Source organism: Leuciscus leuciscus (assembly GCF_965113295.1).
Source record: "Leuciscus leuciscus genome assembly, chromosome: 1".
Classification (NCBI taxonomy): Eukaryota; Metazoa; Chordata; class Actinopteri; order Cypriniformes; family Leuciscidae; genus Leuciscus; species Leuciscus leuciscus.
The window spans coordinates 13,213,445-13,232,218 of record NC_138725.1 but is presented as its reverse complement, the minus strand read 5'-3'; the positions used below and the strand labels follow the sequence as shown (position 1 = coordinate 13,232,218).

At 36.8% G+C, this 18,774-nt stretch overlaps 4 protein-coding genes across 6 annotated transcripts in view; 2 read left to right on the top strand and 2 right to left on the bottom strand.

The window, feature by feature from the left end:
• LOC309500022 (GTPase IMAP family member 8-like) overlaps positions 1-18,774 on the bottom strand; it is a 127,974-nt gene that overhangs the window by 71,956 nt on the left and 37,244 nt on the right. The window lies entirely within an intron of this gene.
• Positions 2,815-4,331, top strand: LOC309501143 (uncharacterized protein). Its single transcript, XM_082173191.1, has 2 exons — positions 2,815-4,106; positions 4,139-4,331. The coding sequence occupies exon 1, from the start codon at positions 2,840-2,842 to the stop codon at positions 4,046-4,048; it is 1,209 nt and encodes a 402-aa protein (XP_082029317.1). The 5' UTR covers positions 2,815-2,839; the 3' UTR covers positions 4,049-4,106; positions 4,139-4,331.
• LOC309502246 (uncharacterized protein) lies at positions 8,895-14,643 on the bottom strand. 2 transcript variants are annotated; one of them, XM_082174545.1, is made up of 4 exons: positions 14,001-14,643; positions 13,519-13,857; positions 10,422-10,730; positions 8,895-10,004 (listed from the first exon to the last, which is right to left on the bottom strand). In XM_082174545.1, the coding sequence occupies exons 1-4, from the start codon at positions 14,047-14,049 to the stop codon at positions 9,895-9,897; spliced, it is 807 nt and encodes a 268-aa protein (XP_082030671.1). In that variant the 5' UTR covers positions 14,050-14,643; the 3' UTR covers positions 8,895-9,894. The 2 variants fall into 2 exon arrangements, with proteins under 2 accessions (XP_082030671.1, XP_082030672.1); XM_082174546.1 differs by having other exon boundaries at positions 13,519-13,839; positions 14,001-14,638.
• LOC309498573 (uncharacterized protein) overlaps positions 16,066-18,774 on the top strand; it is a 42,675-nt gene continuing 39,966 nt past the window's right edge. Inside the window, exons 1-3 of one of the 2 annotated variants that reach the window (XM_082169357.1) lie at positions 16,066-16,505; positions 17,678-18,010; positions 18,108-18,416. In XM_082169357.1, the coding sequence (XP_082025483.1) occupies positions 16,421-16,505; positions 17,678-18,010; positions 18,108-18,416 (727 nt within the window). In that variant the 5' untranslated portion in view covers positions 16,066-16,420. The remainder of the gene's footprint in view (positions 16,506-17,677; positions 18,011-18,107; positions 18,417-18,774) is intronic. The other variant, XM_082169356.1, reaches the window with a different exon arrangement.

The following is an 18,774-nucleotide window of genomic DNA, read 5'->3' as shown; positions in this document are numbered from 1 at the left end:
CGTGCTTGCCAATTTTCACACATTGAGAGCGGTTGGTTAAAAAGTCCAATATCCAGTGACATAATGACTTGTTCAGTCCAAGGTTACATAGTTTCAGCAGGAGTATATTTGGCCATATTGTGTTAAAGGCTGAACTAAAGTCGATGAGAAGTAGCCGTGCATAGGTGTTTTTGTGCTCCAGATGTTCCAAAAGTTTATGAAGCACAATAGCGATGGCATCCTCTGTTGGCAGAGTCTCACTTCATGGAGGATCAGCACTGGTGAGGTATCGCCGTTGGAGGGCAGGTGGGGACACAAAGCAGTCTTGTTCTCCCTGTCAAAACGGGCATAGAACTGATTTAATTCTACTGCAATAGTGGACGAAGTCCTAGGTGGCTGTTCATAAAGGATGCGTTTGTGGCAGTGGAATGGGAAATAACACAAGGTAATGAGACGCACGTTGGATTTCTTTTAACTTGAGCGCAACGTTATTAGAATGCAGTTTCATGTGTGAGACGCAAGTGCAACAGCAAAACAAGTCTGTCAAGCACACACAAAAAAAACAAACTTTAATGTACTACTACTGGATGTTTGAGATGTCATGTTTTCATGAAGGTCGACAGGCTGAAAGGCGCTGTTATTATCTTCGTTTCTTGCTAATACTATTATCCATCTGGAATGTAGGGGATACCAGGATACACACTCATTCTGTATGATTTATAAGCTTGTGTACCTTAATTTAGTTCCCCACAGGTTTAAGTCCCCATCTGGATAGATAAGACGTCTGCACAAGAGTTAACTGTAATCTCTGCAAACTTTTCTGAAATTAAGAATCTCACTTTGGTCTAGTTTGGAAGTGTTCTGTTTGCTCTGCTAAACTATAAGTACTAAAACTAAAACTAAATAAAATAAACACTAAATAGAAATGTGTTTGCAAAATAAAAACTAAACTAAAACTAACAAAACCATTAATGAAACTAACAATATTAAAATAAAAATGATAGCCTTGCTGAATGTGGCAGTTCATCGGACTCAAATTACATATTAATTTACAGTTAGTTAATAGTCATGTGCCTCAACAAGTAAAGTCATAACATAATGAAACATTTGCAAATCAATAGCTAATGATTAATTAAAGAAGAAAATTCAAAGTTGAAGTACATGGCTTCAACCCATTGAGGTAATTAATGCATAATTTACATAAATAGGTTAATAAAATATGTTATTAAGGAATTAATACATTATGACACCTTTAATTAATAACAATTCATACGCTGTAAAAAAATTCTAACCCTCCCAAATCAAAAATTTCAAGTGACCGATAACATCTACATTTTTCAATTGGCCCAAGTGAAATTCTGTAAATTTAATTTGATAATTTACAGAATTTCACTTGGGCCAATTGAAAAATTTAGATGTTATCGGTCACTTGAAATTTTTGATTTGGGAGGGTTAGAAATTTTTTACAGTGTATATTACTTAATCTATTAATCATTTAGAAACGTTATTAGTTATTGATGCAGTAATTAATGAATGGTTTAGTTCTTCATGAGTCATACACTAACACATGATTATCTGTGCATTATCCGTATTGTAAAGTGTTACCAAAAGTTTGAGTATGTATGAGATGAGATATTTGAAATGAAGTGAGAAGGAGATGAGATGAGAAAGTAGAGATATTTATTGAAGTATGAAAAGTATTTTTTGGATATTAAACGTACTTAAAGGGTTAGTTCACCCAAAAACAAAAATTCTGTCAGTAATTACTCTCCCTCATGTTGTTCCAACCCCGTAAGACTTTCGTTCATCTTCAGAACAAAAATTAAGGTAATATTGATTAAATCTGAGAGCTGTCTCACTCCTCCATAGGCTTCTCTGTAATCGATATCTGCCATCCCATAAAAGTTAGTAAAGACATCGTTAAAATAGTCCAAGTGACTACAGTGGCTCAAGATGCAATAACCTAGCAGCTGTGTTCTTGTGTTTTAACTCTGTTTCTTCCATCATGTTTTCTTTGAATGGCTAAATGTTTATTGTAAGTTTTAAATATAAAAATATTGCTCAGTCTGTCTGTATAAACTCTGCATAGCATGAAACTCGCTGATGATGTATGATGTCTGCGCGAACAGGGTGCGCGAAGGTATGTAAAAATAATACGTTGACATGCAGTTAGGACATCATATTATTTCATTCGGACCAAATATAAAGATTGGATGAACATGTTATGGCCCAAGGCCTTCTTTATACGGTATATATTTATAAAACTAAATTTAGACTGTTTAACATAGTGATTGATATCAGGATATGAGGAGACTTTCAACCAGTATGACAAATAATGTTTCTGTATTGATTCACCTATTGCACCTTTAACTTAGGGAATGTTTACACGACACCGTTTGCAACTGAAAACAGAAAACTTTTAATGCGTTCTGGCCGTTCATTTACACGATAACAGCGTCTGAGAATGCAAACTTTGGAACAGGTTTCAAAGTGCAAGTTTTGAAAATTATACTGTTGTCGTGTAAACTTCAAAATATGAATATTGATTGAAAATCATATTAAATACGAAAATCAAGATTAAATGTGAAAGATCATAAGTTGCAGCCTCATTAGAAAGCTGCACTATAAATTCAAAATAAATGTTTTTTTTTTATTTGAATGTATTTATACTAATAAATACAGCTGTTGTTTTCATGAATGTATTTCATACAAAGAGCAATGTAACATTTGACCAGATTTAAAGCTACACTTATTCCCTTTTTTTTGTTCCCCAAAAAATAATGTTTTTTTTTCACTAAATGTTTAGATTTTTTACAATTATTGTACCATGTTACTCTTTATTCTCCTCTTCACAGAAAGAATGGAGTATCTTCACACTTCTCTCTTTTTGCTCCTCCTCTTCTGTTCACCATGGCCAAGTGTTGGGAAGATTTACTTCACTCATCTCGGAACCAAGTGTGAAAAAGACTGCAAGTTAGATCACGGCGAATACAAGTGCGGGACTGCTAAACAAAATGGAAACTTTGAGCCAATGTACTGTTCACCTAAGGAACACTACGACTACCGTTATAAAAAGTGCAGTGGTATATGTGAGAAGCATGGAACAGTCCAGTATTGGTGCAAAACTGGTTGGTTTTCTTGGGGACACTGTGGTTTGGTGATGGAGAAAAATAACCACTATGGATCTAAGACAGGTGCGAGGTGTAAAGACAGCTGTGTGAGAAGAGATAACAACTATTACTATTCATGCAATACTGAACAGGGATTTGATTACTGCTCACCATCTGAAAACAGAGATTTTGAGAACAAGCAGTGTAAGGAAGACAGTCCATGTGGCAAATATGATCACAACTACAATTGGTGCATGCTGAAGGAGGGAAGCTGGGGTTACTGTGGGCTTGTGGAACCAAAGACGCAGCTCCACCGCTCTATCAGTCATCATACTTGCATTGATGAGTGCAGGTATCATGGGAGTAAAGATTATTACTGGTGCCACACTGCCAATGGCTGGGACTACTGCTCTCCAAAAGTAGATGTAACCTATACAGGCAAGCCCTGTCGCTCAGACCACCCCTGTGGCCTACATGGTAAAAGTTACAACTGGTGCTGGACCTCACAGTCAGATTACGATTACTGTGGACCCGTTGAAACAAGCCACCGCGACAGGAGAGATCTAGAAGACAGAACACTGGCATGCACACAGGAGGACATGGATAATATTAAAATAAGCAACTTCACTGTGGTGCCAGCTCCTCATGACATCACTGATGGCAGTCAATGGAGAAACGAGGCGGAAACCTTAATCAGTCGCTGGGACAATGGGTACCTGGTGGACAAGGCCCGCTCAAACCTGATCCACTCTGATCATCTCCGTATCGACATACAGGGCACCATCACTCGCAAAAACCAGCTCTACTACGACCTGCAGGTGAACATGAGACGGAGGCCTGGCACCACTGTGTCCCAGATCATCGTGTCCCGAGGAATCCCAGAGTGCTACATCCACAGAGCCTTCATGGAGAGCTTCAGGAGCCGAGCTCGGGTTTATGTGGATGTTTCACGTGGATAAATCAGTATTAGAGCCATGGGTTAAAAATGTGCAGAAGTATTGAAGATGGAGTACAGTTGTAACTCTTTCAGCTTTAGCAGTACAACACAGATATTGAGCAGAATAGACAAGCCATTTTACATGAGAAATATCATTATCTGTACAATTTTCACCATGCAAAGTTTATTTGTAAATAGTGATCAACTAGAGTAGAATGACCAGTTACCATTATAAATGCAGATATTCATAATATATTTTTTGCTTGATTTTGATTTAAAAAAACAAACAAACTTGAAAAAAGAAACAATCTACCATGTATTGACATTGCTATTCCTAGATTTTAGAACTCGTTTTAACAATTAGCTGTCAGCTAGGTGATCACAGTTATTAATCGACATCACCTAGCTATTAATTAAATGTACAAATATCATCCACTTAATTGGCCTGAATATCGGTTCATCACTGATGTGTTAAATAAGTCATCAGACCGTTAAGTGAAATATACTGACACATTAAATTCTAACTGTTTTCAAATATGACTAATTCTTCCAGATATACAAGTATCAATTTAAACACTAAGCTTGAAAAGCTCTCTTGGTTTTCCTAACCTTGATTTGAAGGATCTTATGACATGAAGAATCAAACAAACAATTAAAATATGAATCTATAACTATGTATAATACTGTTTTCATGTATACTTTTCAACAATAAATTTTTTATCAATCAATTCTTCCATTTGTTTTTCATACTTACTTATACAAGCATTCTTACTGAATAAAATCTAACAAAACTCACACACAAAAAAAAACTGTTGTTATGGTTTTGGACGTGATACATTACAATATTACATCTGTCCCACAGGGAGCATCTCATCACAGATTTTTATCATTGTGAGTCTTTGCATCCCCCCAAATATCTGAATTATTCGCAATGAACAAGTACAGAAACATCGTAAACAAAAACCCTCAATGACTGGCAGTAGTGGCTGCCAAACAAAAATTGTAAAATTGAAGTAAAAGTAATGTATAAAGCATCTACTCTTCAGCACAACAGTGACCTCACAAAACTTAGACAACAGAAACCCTTTAAATCCCAACAGACCAATAAACACTACCAGATCTCTCAAGATCTCAACATTTTCACTTATTACAAACCAGTATGACTCTATTTCGTTCATGCAAAACTTTTTATTAAGAATTAACAGATCTTTAGGTGTTAATGTTTAATCGTTTTGTTTGAGGTCACCATTATGCTGATCAGTGTTTGCTTTGATTGGGTTCTTGATCCTTGACTTTTTTTTTTTTTTACATTTGTTTTTCACTTGCAGCTGTAACTGTGTGTTTACAAAACACATTTGTTATGATAAATTGCAAAAGATATTCTGTAGTGCAGGGGTTGGGAACCTTTTTTTTTTTTTTTTTTTTTACCAAAGCCATTTTTTCATGTTTGGTTAATGCATTTTCCAATGCAGATATTCCAATACAATTGCGATAATAGTAAATATTAAGAATATAAATTAGTACATTTTCGAAAAAAAAATCGAAATACACCATTTATACAAAATATATGATATATTTATTTTATCATGCAAACACATAATATGCAAACACAGGCTTACATAAAAGAACAGGCTTTTGTGTTAATAAAGAATAAAAATATATACATTTTCAGTCCAATGTTATATAACAAAGAGAGATAAGCTACTAGACATTTATAGACAGTTAGTCATTTAGCAGACACTTTTGTCCAAAGCGACTTACAAATTAGGACTAAATTAAGCGAGTCATCGTGAAGAGGCAAAAACAACGTATGACTCCCAGCATGCATTGCGGCATGAATCATGTCACCATTGTTGAGATGCATATGCTGATTCTTGATGTCTGTGTGTGTGTCTAAACAAAACTTCCAACAATGTATTTAAAAATCAAAATGCAGAATGTCTGATCTGTGGCAAGAAAGTAAGTGTTAATGAATATAATCTATTAATAACAAATAATCACTTTTGGTCAGGGATAGAAATAGTAAATTATTCTACTTTATGATGTTGAAAACTATATCTCCTGACTATCTTTATTTCTGGCTTTCTTTGCAATAAATTTTATGTTTTAGTAAACACTGTTACAAAGACACAAACTCACATAAATGTCAAGAGTCAAACTGGCCAACTTACTGAAACACGGATCACCAATATTTTCAATAAAAACAACACCTAAACCTGTTAATTTTTAAAAGAAATTCTGCTGAGATCTTGAGAGAGATTTATAGTCTTCCTTTATTTCCAGTTGATTTCAGGCTGTTAAAGTTTTCTGAGAGTGCAAGCATGATGTTGAACCAACATCACTGTTTCAAAGGTAGCGCAAAAGCGCCATCTAACAGCCATTGGCTCAGGCACCGGAAGTGATTGCGCAAGAGAAATGTGCATAATAAAAAACAGCTGTGCTGTCCACGGGAACACTGTTCCAGAAGTCGCATTGCAGTATTTGTTGATTACCAACAACTGTGTGCGTCCATTTGAGAATAGTGAGTTTCATTTATTCCTTTAGATTGATTATATATGTGAATATCTATAAATATTTGAGTATTTGAGTCATAAATCCATTCGAGAAAAATGAGTCATGCCGTGTCGTTAGCAAATGATGAACGTCATTGTGGAATGCTTATGCACGTTATCTAAGTGCTGCTCATCTATTAATGAAACAGAGATGTATTATTTGTTCTGTACAAATTAATATGTTAAGAAATAGAGACTTATAAGTTATGATTCGCCTGGTTGCTGTTGTATTGTGCTAGACTTCATTAATAAAGTGTAAATGTAAAATGTATTATTGTTTTGTTTATCTGCAGCCTCACACATATGCTCCAGTATATAATGTAAACCCACCATCTCTGCATTGATGCAACTTCTGCATCTAAATCTGCACCTGTAATATAAAAGTGGCATCACTGCTGTGTAATGTACATCTGTGCTGCTGAAGAAACTTCAGTAAAGTGTTTAAACTGATTCCTGCCTCCTGTCCTGTGTTCTGACTGACGCTCCAGGGCGAGAACTTTAGCCTCCTCAACTCCTGAGGTTATTTCTCCTAAACAATCACATTGTAACATTGATTCAATACCATATTTTTGGATGACATTTAAAAGTGTTTTCAAAATTTATTTAGGGTGCAAATGTGATTCACTGCAGTTAACATTGAAACATTAAGATTGATTTAACATTGTTAGATGGTGACTTGCTATCTGGGAAGTCAGAATGTATCAAGTTCACATTAGTAGGACAGGAAAATAAAGTCTTCACACATAGCACATACATGTAATAATAGATACCTTCTTATGCAGAAACTGTTCGTTCACCCATCAGAATAAACCACGTTCTTCTAGATCTGTGCAACTCAAACCACAGCAGCAGCTTTCACTTTCACCGTGAACCGAGTGGAGCACATTTATCTTTCTCTTAAAACACTCCTGCTGATGGACAGTTCACATCTCTACTGGAATACGTATTTTGAAGTATTGTTTGGCTTCTGATCTCTCACAGTCCACAGAAACAACCCGACCTGATTTCTGCTTTTCCTTATTTTGTTTTCTAAGGCTTGCACTTCTCTAATATGACAAAAAGCAGAAACATGACTTTTGAATGCCAGAGTGGTTTTCACAGAGGGGGAGTGTTTTCTGATAAAACTGCTGAAGCACTGTAAGATCAAAACTAATCTTGGTCACGGTTCCCTTAAGCATTGTAAGCCTACATTTTGATCAAATACTCTGAGCTACACACTCTCAACACATTCACAGCATTGCAAAAACCCTTTCCTGCTCACGTCATTTTCTTTCCTAAAATACCTCCTTAACTTTTGAAGAGTGGTTTAACTACAGGTACACTCTCAGAAAGAAATGAGCAAAAGCTTGTGCGGGGCGGTACCTTGTCAAAAGGTACATCTTCGGACCTAAAGGGTGCATACTGGTACCTTGAAAGTACATATTGATACCTAAGTGTACCTTTTGAAAAAGGGCCGTCCCAGTGACAGCTTTTGTACCTTTTCTTGAGAGTGTTCAGAGGTGGTGTATCATCTTCTTACTGGTCTCTGCACTGAGTGAACTCGTGCTCGTATGCATCTCTCATTTGTCAAACCACATCCTGTGAGAAGCATGTGTCGACTAAACAAAGCTACACGTTTCTTTCAAAACAGTCTTATGTTTTCTCAGCAGTGACGCTCAGAGCTCTGCTGGGGCAGATGTGGATGGATATATATATACAGTATTCAAACAAGTAATTATTTATGAAATCAAAGATGAATTTCTTACACGTTAGAGAGTTGGACTTGGATTTAGATTTCATTGCAACTTTTCCGACTACCTAAGCAACTTGTTCTTCAAATAGCAGCTTTACCAACAAATTAAGCCACTTTTAAAAAGTATTCTATAGCAACTTTTAAAACATTGTTAAATGAAGCACTAAAACGCACACATTCAAATGACACACACATGCTTGTCTCTGTCACAGTCACTCTGTATGCCAGGCTGCAAGAGTTCACTGAATGATGGGGTCTCGTTTATAAAACTGCGTGTAGGATCTTTACTAAGAGTGTACGTGCGGATGAAAGCCAAAAATGTTGTACGCCATTTTTAATCTAAATCTTTTAGCAAAAAAGTCTGTATAGCAACTACCCAACTGAGTTAGCAACAGTGGATTCAATCCTCCTCTGCTGAGATCTTCACAGATTCAATGTCTTCTTGTATCTTCAGTTGATTTCATCTAAAGCTGTGTCTGAAGTCAGTTGTAGTTCTTGTGTTTCTCTTTCCTTCAGTGATTCTGCTTGTTAACAGCAGGTGTTCATCACTAATGCTCAATCATCACTTAATAAATCACTTATAATGACTGCAAAACAATAGATTTTTTTTTAATGCTTACATGTAGTGACAGACATTATCGATTTCAAAATACATTCAATTGAACTCTAACTCAACAAAGCAAACATTAGATTAATTTCTTACCACTTAACTGCACAATGTACATTTTTGGCTCTGTCTATATTTTAGTAAACATGAATGTAATAATATAAAGTAATGACAACAGTATGTATAAATCTATATTTAGTAAGCTAATGTGCTGAATGCCAACTCAGTAGGTTACATATTTACGAAGAGCTTGTGTGCAAATCAGCAGTGTGATAACATGAGCAATGCTGTGAGAGAGGTAATGATTGGCCTCTCTGAATCGTTATATATGTATGTTAAAAGAAATGTCACATCATGCTTTTTTATTTATTTAACTAGAACAACATAGCTTTCCTGTGGCTCAAACAGTAGAGCGCTGGTGCTTGCAACACCAAGGTTCGATTCCCAGGGAAAGCAAGAACTGATAAGAATGTAAATGTCTACCTTGAAAATGCAGCGCAAGTCGCTTTGGATAAAAGCGTCTGCCAAATGCATAAATGTAAATGTAAAAATGTTAAAGGTATAGCGGAGGATCTTTCCAAATTTTAGATAAGACCCGCCCTCTCCACTTTTTGAAAAGTTTTATTGATTCACCAGAATGATTGACAATTAGGAGGACCAATAGTATAGGTTACCCACCAGGAAGTAAAACATCCTCCGCTATACCTTTAAGTAATACAGTATTGTACACATTCAATAAAACATGGGAACCAATACAAGCTATAATAACAAATGGAAAACAAATACTTTTCCTCTTCTTAGACATGCCATCAGTTTTGTGATTGGGTTAGTTGGTGATGGCATGGGTAATAATAAATGTCAGAAAAATGATGATGAACAAACAAAACATGATAAAGAGCAGGAGAGGGAAACCTGTACCTAGAGTAACAAAACTAATCATAGGACCTTTTTTGTGACGCATTTGCTCTCCTGTCCTGTCACAGTCTTCTGGATCTGATGTCATAAACCAGTACAGCAACCGTAGCCACACCCACCAGGACAGAGATGACCAATCGGATCACAGCTTCAGTGAAACCGTGGGCATAGTCTAAGTAGAGAAGACAATATTCTTATCTATTTACTCTTATTTACACTTACACTAACTGTTTTAAAAAAAACAGACATCAGTACTTAGTACTCTGTTTTACAAGTTCACTATTTTTTGTGTGTCAGGGTTGAGAACTGAGAATCGGTTCTTCTTCAGTACCGGCCATTGAAAAAAACATTTCACTTTCTGTCAGTGACTTCTCCCTTAATAAACTTGTGAATGTTATAGTGTTGCACTGCTTGATCATTCACATGGGTGATTCTACTGGCTGCAGATAGTCTACCTGAAAATGAATCTAACAGGAATCATAAAGGAACCTGAATCGCAAAAAGAATGTGTTTTATTGGGATCTGACTTCAATTGTCTCTATGGACCAATAGACACACAAGAAGGAAACAAATAATCTTTCGTACTCACTAATACAAGAGGTTGTGTGACAGAAGTCAGAAATGTTGAGATGTCGAGCCTGGTGGCTGATGGGATTGTTGAGCACACAGCTGTAGGTGTTGTTATCCTCATGTTCCAGCTCCAGATGTAAAGAGATGGTGGTGTTGAGCTCAGGGATGCTGATGGAGGAGAGTAACTCGGATCCTCTGTACCAGGAGAGAGTCACCTGTGTCACATTCATCACTGAACACAGCAACACACATCTGGAGCTCGGTGGCGTTTCAGATGATGAAGGAGTCGATGGAGAGTAGCTGGTGATGTCGGGAACGGACAGAGAAGCTGGAAAACGTGAATGTGTTGGGTGAGAGTTTGTGACGTCATTTAGTCACACAGAGAGATCAGTGCTGATACTGACAGTACAGGGGCCTCATTTATAAAGATCTGAGCTTAGAGTGTGCGACTGTGCGAACACTAGAAGTCATATTTATGAAAAAAACGTCTTTGACATGGAAAAGTGCTTTTCCGGAGAACTGCAGGTATTTGGAAATCTAAGCAATTCTCATTACTCGCCGTACTCAAGTAAAAGATTTGGACGTTGACTGGATCCATCATTCAGCTGCACACAATTTCAAGATTCAAGATTAAAATTTTAGAGATTTCACTTCTGGAAGAGAGGCGTACTCACATATTTGTGCATATGTTCGTTCTTTGAATCCCACACGCACATTTGAGAAATGATCGTAAGATCAAGTATAGGATGATTTATATATATTTTTTTGTATAAATGAGGCTCCTAGTCTACACCAAGCGTGCCGCACAAGCCCTGAAAAGTGAAGCCAAAACGTCTCGATCGCCCCCCGGTGACTGGTCCTAGTATAGGTCATAAGCCCCGCCTCCCTGTGTTATTCAACGGGACTTGAGACCAACTAAACAATTTAATTACACTTCAAGTATCTTTTTTCCGAAGGTGGTTTCTCTCATTTACTGTAGTTTTGATCACGCTGATGTAAATGCAAGTGTTTGTTTTTAAAATAAGTTTGTTTTTAGTTAGTTACGTGATGCTATAAAAACGGTGGTGTGACGTCATGATTGACAGCTGTGATTGACAGGTTCTCTGAGCGAAGTAGTCATTGAAGCACCAACAGACTTTTTTTGGGGGGATCTTCTGAGGACTGAGGAGATTGGAGCTTTAAATTTAATATCTAAATTTCTATAATTAAAGGGTTAGTTCACCCAAAAATGAAAATTCTGTCAGTAATTACTCATGTTGTTCCAACCCCGTAAGACCTTCGTTCATCTTCGGAACACAAATTAAAATATTTTTGATTAAATCTAACAGCTGGCTCACTCCTCCATAGGCTTCTAAGACACTATAACTTGCTGTCCCAGAAAATGCATTAAAGAGATCGTTAATATAGTCCAAGTGACTCCAGTGGCTCAATCTTAAGTTTATAAAGCGACGAGAATACTTTTTGTGTGCAAAAAACAAACAAAAATAACGACTTTATTCCACTATTCATTTCCTTCTCTCTGGGCCTCGAGTGAGTTCACGTAGTGTTTTAATGCAGCACGTCTGTGTTGCATGTCACACGCATCACACACATGACCAGCATCGGCCAATAGTGAGCCTACGTGTGATGTACAACACAGAAGCGCTGCGCTAAAACACTACGTGAACTAACTGGAGGCCCAGAGAGAAGGAAATGAATAGTGGAATAAAGTCGTTATTTTTGTTTGTTTTTTGCGCACAAAAAGTATTCTCGTCGCTTTATAAACTTAAGATTGAGCCACTGGAGTCACTTGGACTATATTAACGATCTCTTTAATGCATTTTCTGGGCCAGCAAGTTATAGTGTCTTAGAAGCCTATGGAGGAGTGAGACAGCACTTAGATTTCATCAAAAATATCTTAATTTGTGTTCCGAAGATGAACGAAGGTATTACGGGGTTGGAACAACATGAGGGTGAGTAATTACTGACAGAATTTTCATTTTTGGGTGAACTAACCCTTTAATTATTTCACACCGAGAGTGAGGGCGGGGCCTTGATTTCGCGGCTTTACTTCCTGCTCACTCCTGCGCAGGTCTGGTCCCGAGATCGCTACTGCGCAGACTCAAACCCCAAGATGTCAGCGCCATATCGGGACACTGGCGGCTTCAGTTCTCACCAATGGAAGAGAGCGAAGGGGCGTCGTCCATATTTTTTTACAGTCTATGGTCTACACTAACTTCTCAGTTTTTAGAATAGATCAATATTTTTGCAAAAAACCTTAATAAAAAGCTGACCCAAAGACAGGAAATTTTAAAATAACATTAAAAAGAAATGAGACGAGAGTGGGGTAAGGTGAGCCTGTTTTCAGTTGAGTGGTAAGCCAGGAAAGGAGAAATGAGACAGAATGTAAAACTAAATAATGATGACTTTGCAAAAAAAAAGTGCTCTAGAGGTTCGACTTGCCGCACATTAGAGTTAAGTTAACCCATGCGAAAGCATTAGGTGAGCCATCTGGATTAAACTGAGTACTTTACAAAAGAGAAGATTATAAGCATAATTTAAAATATAGTTGCGAGCAGCAATTATTGTGGTTCAAGCGTTTAAGGCCTGTAAGCACATGCATAAAAATATATATATCTTTTTTTTTTTTTTAGCAAGCCTGTTACCATCTCAATCATAGATGGAAATTACCATTTAGAGCCAATACAGGAAATTTACCATAGGAAATGTATGGATTCAAAGTTTTTTACCAGTTAATAATTCATTGGCCAATGGCGGACATGTTTTTGGCATAGACAATAATGGCATCTCGGACAAAGTCAATCGGACTAACGGCGAAGTAGTTATCGCTATTCACTGCCAAGCCATTGAAGAACTGTCCTAATGTGGTCTGAAAAAAGTTTTAAAAAAAAGTAAATGATGATTCAGGAAGCTTTTAAAGCTATTAAATACTGCAGGAATGAGAGAAAGTGGGAAAGAAAAAGTCATGTCAGACCTCTACCAGATACAGTGAGTGGCTCATCTTACCCCATCTCAAACATTTAAATAATCTTAAAACATAATTTCAGGTATCGAGTGCAATAATTGAATATATTTACAATGAGAATATGAAAAGAACAGGAAAGTGTAATGCTTACCATATACGGTCACACTGAAAGTCTTGACTGAGATCTTATTTCCAGTGAAGATCTCGACTGTATACGGTCCAGAGTCTCCAGTGCTGGTGTTTGTGATGGTGAGCGATCCGGTCTGATTGTCCAGCTGAAATTTGTCTCTGAATCTCCCATTAGCACTATCATGAAGGATCTCATGTGCTCTGATTCTAGCTATGTGTGTGGCTTGAGATCCAAATGTCCACAGAATCAGATCATCACTGTGTATTTGAGTAACATCAGTGTGTAGAGTGAACGAATCCCCCTCCATCACTTCTGTTGACTTCATTTCATCCGTCTCTACACCTCGAGAACACACAGGAACTGATGGGTAGTTAGAAGTTATTTTAGTCATTATATGATAATTTCATAGTTATCACTGTTTATTTATTTAGTTACAATTTTTGTTAATAATTTTAGATGTTGTCATATATAAAAAAAAAATTGATTCTAAAAACATAACTTACCAACTAAGCGCCACAAACCCAGACAGACAAAAACAAACGTGCAAGACATTTTCTTCCGCGAGATAATAAGCCTGAAAAAGCAACTCTGTGCGGTTGATCACACATCTCTCTGAGAAAGCCAGCCTCTAAACTAGCAGAGGTGCAGTTCCTTGTTTGGCAGTCAAGGCTGTGTGCAGACGCACTGTCAGTGTGTGTTTCACACGCTTAACACTCATCTTCTGTGAGAAATAGACACCTTCAAATGTGACGTTACCACAGACTGTAAAAAAATATGGACGTAGTGTGTGTGACGTTTGTGAAGCCTAAAGTGGGCGGAGAAAGAGAGCCTAAAGAGAGCTTTATTCAGTCCATTTCACATTCTGATTTTGGAAGCCTTTCAAATGGATTAAACCATAGATATTAGGCCTACCTCAGAAGTTGAAGTAAATGCGCTAGAAATCCACGCTCATTCAGGGATGTGCATCTACTGCATGGACGGAGAGAAATCACTGACACTTGGACGGTACTTTTTATTGAACACTAAAAAGTTAAATAAGCATATGTAGTCTATCTGTCCCGTGAGAGCAACGGTACCACAGAACGAGTGTAGCCTCTATATCTATAGACGTTTTTAAATCTGAAAACTCAAAAAAGCAACGAAATTGTCGTAGTCCAACGGCGTGGACGAATATATAATGCGTGTATTAAATTGTATGAAATAATCCCCAAAAAAGCACAAACACAGCGACATCAGCGGCAATCCACCTGTCACTCAAGTGGCCACGCCCCTTAATTATGCAGAACTTAAGGCTTAATATAATTTAAACGGATGAGTTGTAAAAAAAATCACCCCCCTCACAGTTTTCATGAAGGGCAAGATTAGCTATATAGACTTAAAAAGACTTTTGCACTATTTTTTTTCTGCTGTAAAGTTGAGCATTTCAACATGGGGGAGATACAGATTTGACTCACTTTTGCATCCGGCCTCAAGCGGCCAGTCGATGAACTGCAGTTGGACTCACTTCCCTGTTGGTTTCAAGAGAGAGACGGGGAGGTTGCCGCTTGAACATTACACAATCTTCCTGTTCAAAACTAACACCTCTGGTTAACACTGTGTGTTTCCTCTGATCGAGTGCTTTCATCTTCTGTATCAGTTGTGTACGAGATCTCTAGATGTCCTGAGTGAGATCTGGATCTCAGCATCACTGAACCGCTGTGGGAGGATACTAGATATAGATATAGATATAGATACAGATATCGATATAGATATAGATACAGATATCGATATAGATATAGATACAGATCTAGATATAGATTTAGATACAGATATAGATATAGATATAGATGTAGATACAGATATAGATACAGATGCAGATGCAGATACAGATACAGATATAGATACAGACAGCTGCTGCAAAACAGTTCATAATGTAAATAAGCTTGTGGGACAAAATAAGCAACTAATGTTCTCATTTGATATATTACTAAAGTAATAATAAATATGAAGACCCTGATATATCATTCCATTTTTTTAAGCAAACATTTATTGAATCCCCCATATGTGGGAAGTCACATTTAGTCATACAGACTTTAAGTGCAACATGAAAACTTTTTGCCTTTCATTTTTCACCTTGGAACTCTCTAGTTCATTTATCAGCTCATTCCTGCCCTCAGGAGCACAGAGATGGAAACTACAGACAAGAACAAAACATTACTGTTAACTGTTATTATTTGGAGATCCGTGTAAGATCTATCTATCTATCTATCTATCTATCTATCTATCTATCTATCTATCTATCTATCTATCTATCTATCTATCTATCTATCTATCTATCTATCTATTATTAGATGATATATTAATACTTGTATATTATTGTTGATAATATAGGCTATATAATAACTAAGATTGGAAATAGGAATTCTCGTGAGAAGCGCGAACGAGCGAGAAACACTTGAACTGCTTTACGGCAATTCAACAAAAACACACACGCCATATGATACCTGATGAATGATGATACTGTGTATGAAGATATTCCTCTTACGTAGACGTTCTTGTTATACCATTAAACACCAATATTAGGCCTATCTTGCAACAGAACATGGAGGAAAAATGTACATCTCATTCAGTCAAACTAACGGATAAGGAGTATTTGTGCAGCTTTATGGTTTGAAATGATCTGTTCTAGTCTGTCTGAGTGGAACTTCCTCATACCGAAAGCACTTCCCATAATGTGAAACACAGTAGACTCGCTAAAAGCGAGAAAATCCTGTTGTGATGAATGGGTGTGAACAAAGGAAGAACCGTCTTCCTTTCGTTTTTGTGTTCTGCACGACGGATTCCTCTTTAGGTTCTATGCGATAATCAAGAACAGTGAGTAAAAGTCTGCGGCTCGGTTTTATAAGGTTTTATAAGATATCAAAGATTCCTCCACCGCAAGATCATGTTTATTAAAGCAGGAATCACGGAACTCCTCTGCGAAATGAAGAACATTGTTTTTCTCCCGGTGTTCCTGGTATTGTTGTACGGTGAGTAGTAGCCTACATAATCTCAAACCATTTTGGTTTCACTTTCTCTAGTGTCCCACAAGCTGACGAGCTGGCCATTCTGTGAAGCTGTAAACCACATTTATCAACACAGAAAACCCCTTTTAGAGATTAACTGGCATCAAGTTTGCTTTACGTTTGACTTTCGGTATTCGCAAATTTTGGGAGCGTCTCTAAAGATACGATATTGGCATGTCACGTCTCTAACTTCATTAGCATTTGGAAAGAATGACTTACAGTCGTAAAACCAACTGTAAAGTGTTCATGTAGGCTAAGTGTCAGGTATGATGCACACCTTTTAGATTTTAGGTATTTGTTCAAATAAACTGAAAGAATTGAAGTGAAATGTGACAACATGCCCCATAGGTGGAGTACATTATGACATGACCATGTGACAGATTCAAATGTTATCTGATCTAATGAAAATAAATAAAGATACAAGACAAACTAAAACAAGACAGTCTGTCAATAAAATACAATCAACTTTTTCATATAAATAATGGCATTTTTTTAAGAATTAAAAATAAATATTTTTTGAGTTTGACAGCAAACACCACAAAAATACAGCTATACAGCATAGTTAAATAATAATAATAATAGTAATACTTTCTGAACATTGACTCTCAGTCTTTATTCACCTTTTTCTCATGGTTTCTCAATAGAATAGAATAGAATAGAATAGAATAGAATAGAATAGAATAGAATAGAATAGTTATATTAGTGGCTCATTGTAACACAGTGTGACAACATGCCCCGCCTGAGCAACTGGGATTTAAACCCTGCCAGTGTTTCTGCTGTTAGATCAGCATTAAATAACCATATCAACTGTTAAATAACAGATTATAAGATAAAGAAAATTTTTACAAATTTACTTTTGTTAAATTTTCAAAAGATTTTTTTTTTTTTAAATTTGGAACAATTCTTTCTCTATATAGTGTTGATATGGCAACTAGTAAACACAATAATTTTCGTTATGATGGTATGTGTGGAAAGTTTTAAACCATGTGTGTTACAACGAGCCCCGCTTTAGTTTGTGCCTCACTCACTCCTATTTCACTGAATGGGATCATGCAAAATATATGACATACACCTAGATGAGCACTTTACAGTTAGTGTTGTGACTGTAAGACATGTTCTTCCGCTCTTGTTTGCAGGTGTGTCTGGTGAGGCAGCTGAAGCAAAGAAAGTGTCCGTCTTGGAGGGAGATTCTATTACTTTACACACTAACCTCACTGAAATACACAAGATTGATCTGATGATGTGGATGTATGGAGCTCAAAGCGCTATTATCGCTAAACTCAATGGAAAAAGTCAGACGTCTTCGTTTTATGACGTCGATGATGGGAGATTCGAAGACAGACTGCAGATGGACAATCAGACTGGATCTCTCAGCATCAGCGACGTCAGGACCAAACACTCTGGAGATTATCAGCTAAAGATCATCAGCACTGAGACCTCATCCAAGACGTTCAGTGTGACCGTCCACGGTGAGTAGAGCATTTTATAGATCTGTGTACTTACACATGCAGAACTTTCAGTGATCAAGCGGTGAAATCTTAAAAACTACTCCTGTTTGTTCTCCAGATGTGTTTTTTGCTGGGATAACAAACAGTAAAGAGGGAGAATCCATCACTCTACACACTGGTGTTAATGAAAAACAGAAATATGATGTGATTCTGTGGATGTTTGGACCATTGAGTCCAAACTCTTTCATTGCTGAAATCAACACTACGATCCATAAGATCTCATACAGTGATGATGGGAGATTCAGACTGGATGGAAAGACTGGATCTCTGACCATCACAAACACCAGAACCACAGATACAGGAGTTTATCAACTACAGATCACCAACACTAAAGAAACCTTCTACAAGAGATTCAACGTTATTGTCAGTGAGTAGAGCACATTTTAATGATCCAATTTGTTATATTTTGTAATTAATACTAACAATGATTTACAATTATATGGTAATGTTATTTATTGAGCATGTGTGAAAAGATTTAACATTTATCATTTTTGCATTATGTTATTTATTTATTTTTTGGTGGGAAATACCTTGAAACGGTTGTCAGGATTTTCATAACAATGTTAAACTTTTAGGCATTTAATCTTCACAATTTTAATGACTTCCAGCTGGGAAAATATGAAGTCAATAAACAATATCAATTCATCACCGTCATAAACACTAGAATAGTGTAATCTAGTGTAATTCTGTCACTAACCAGCAAGCAATTTTGAATTTAAAAGACG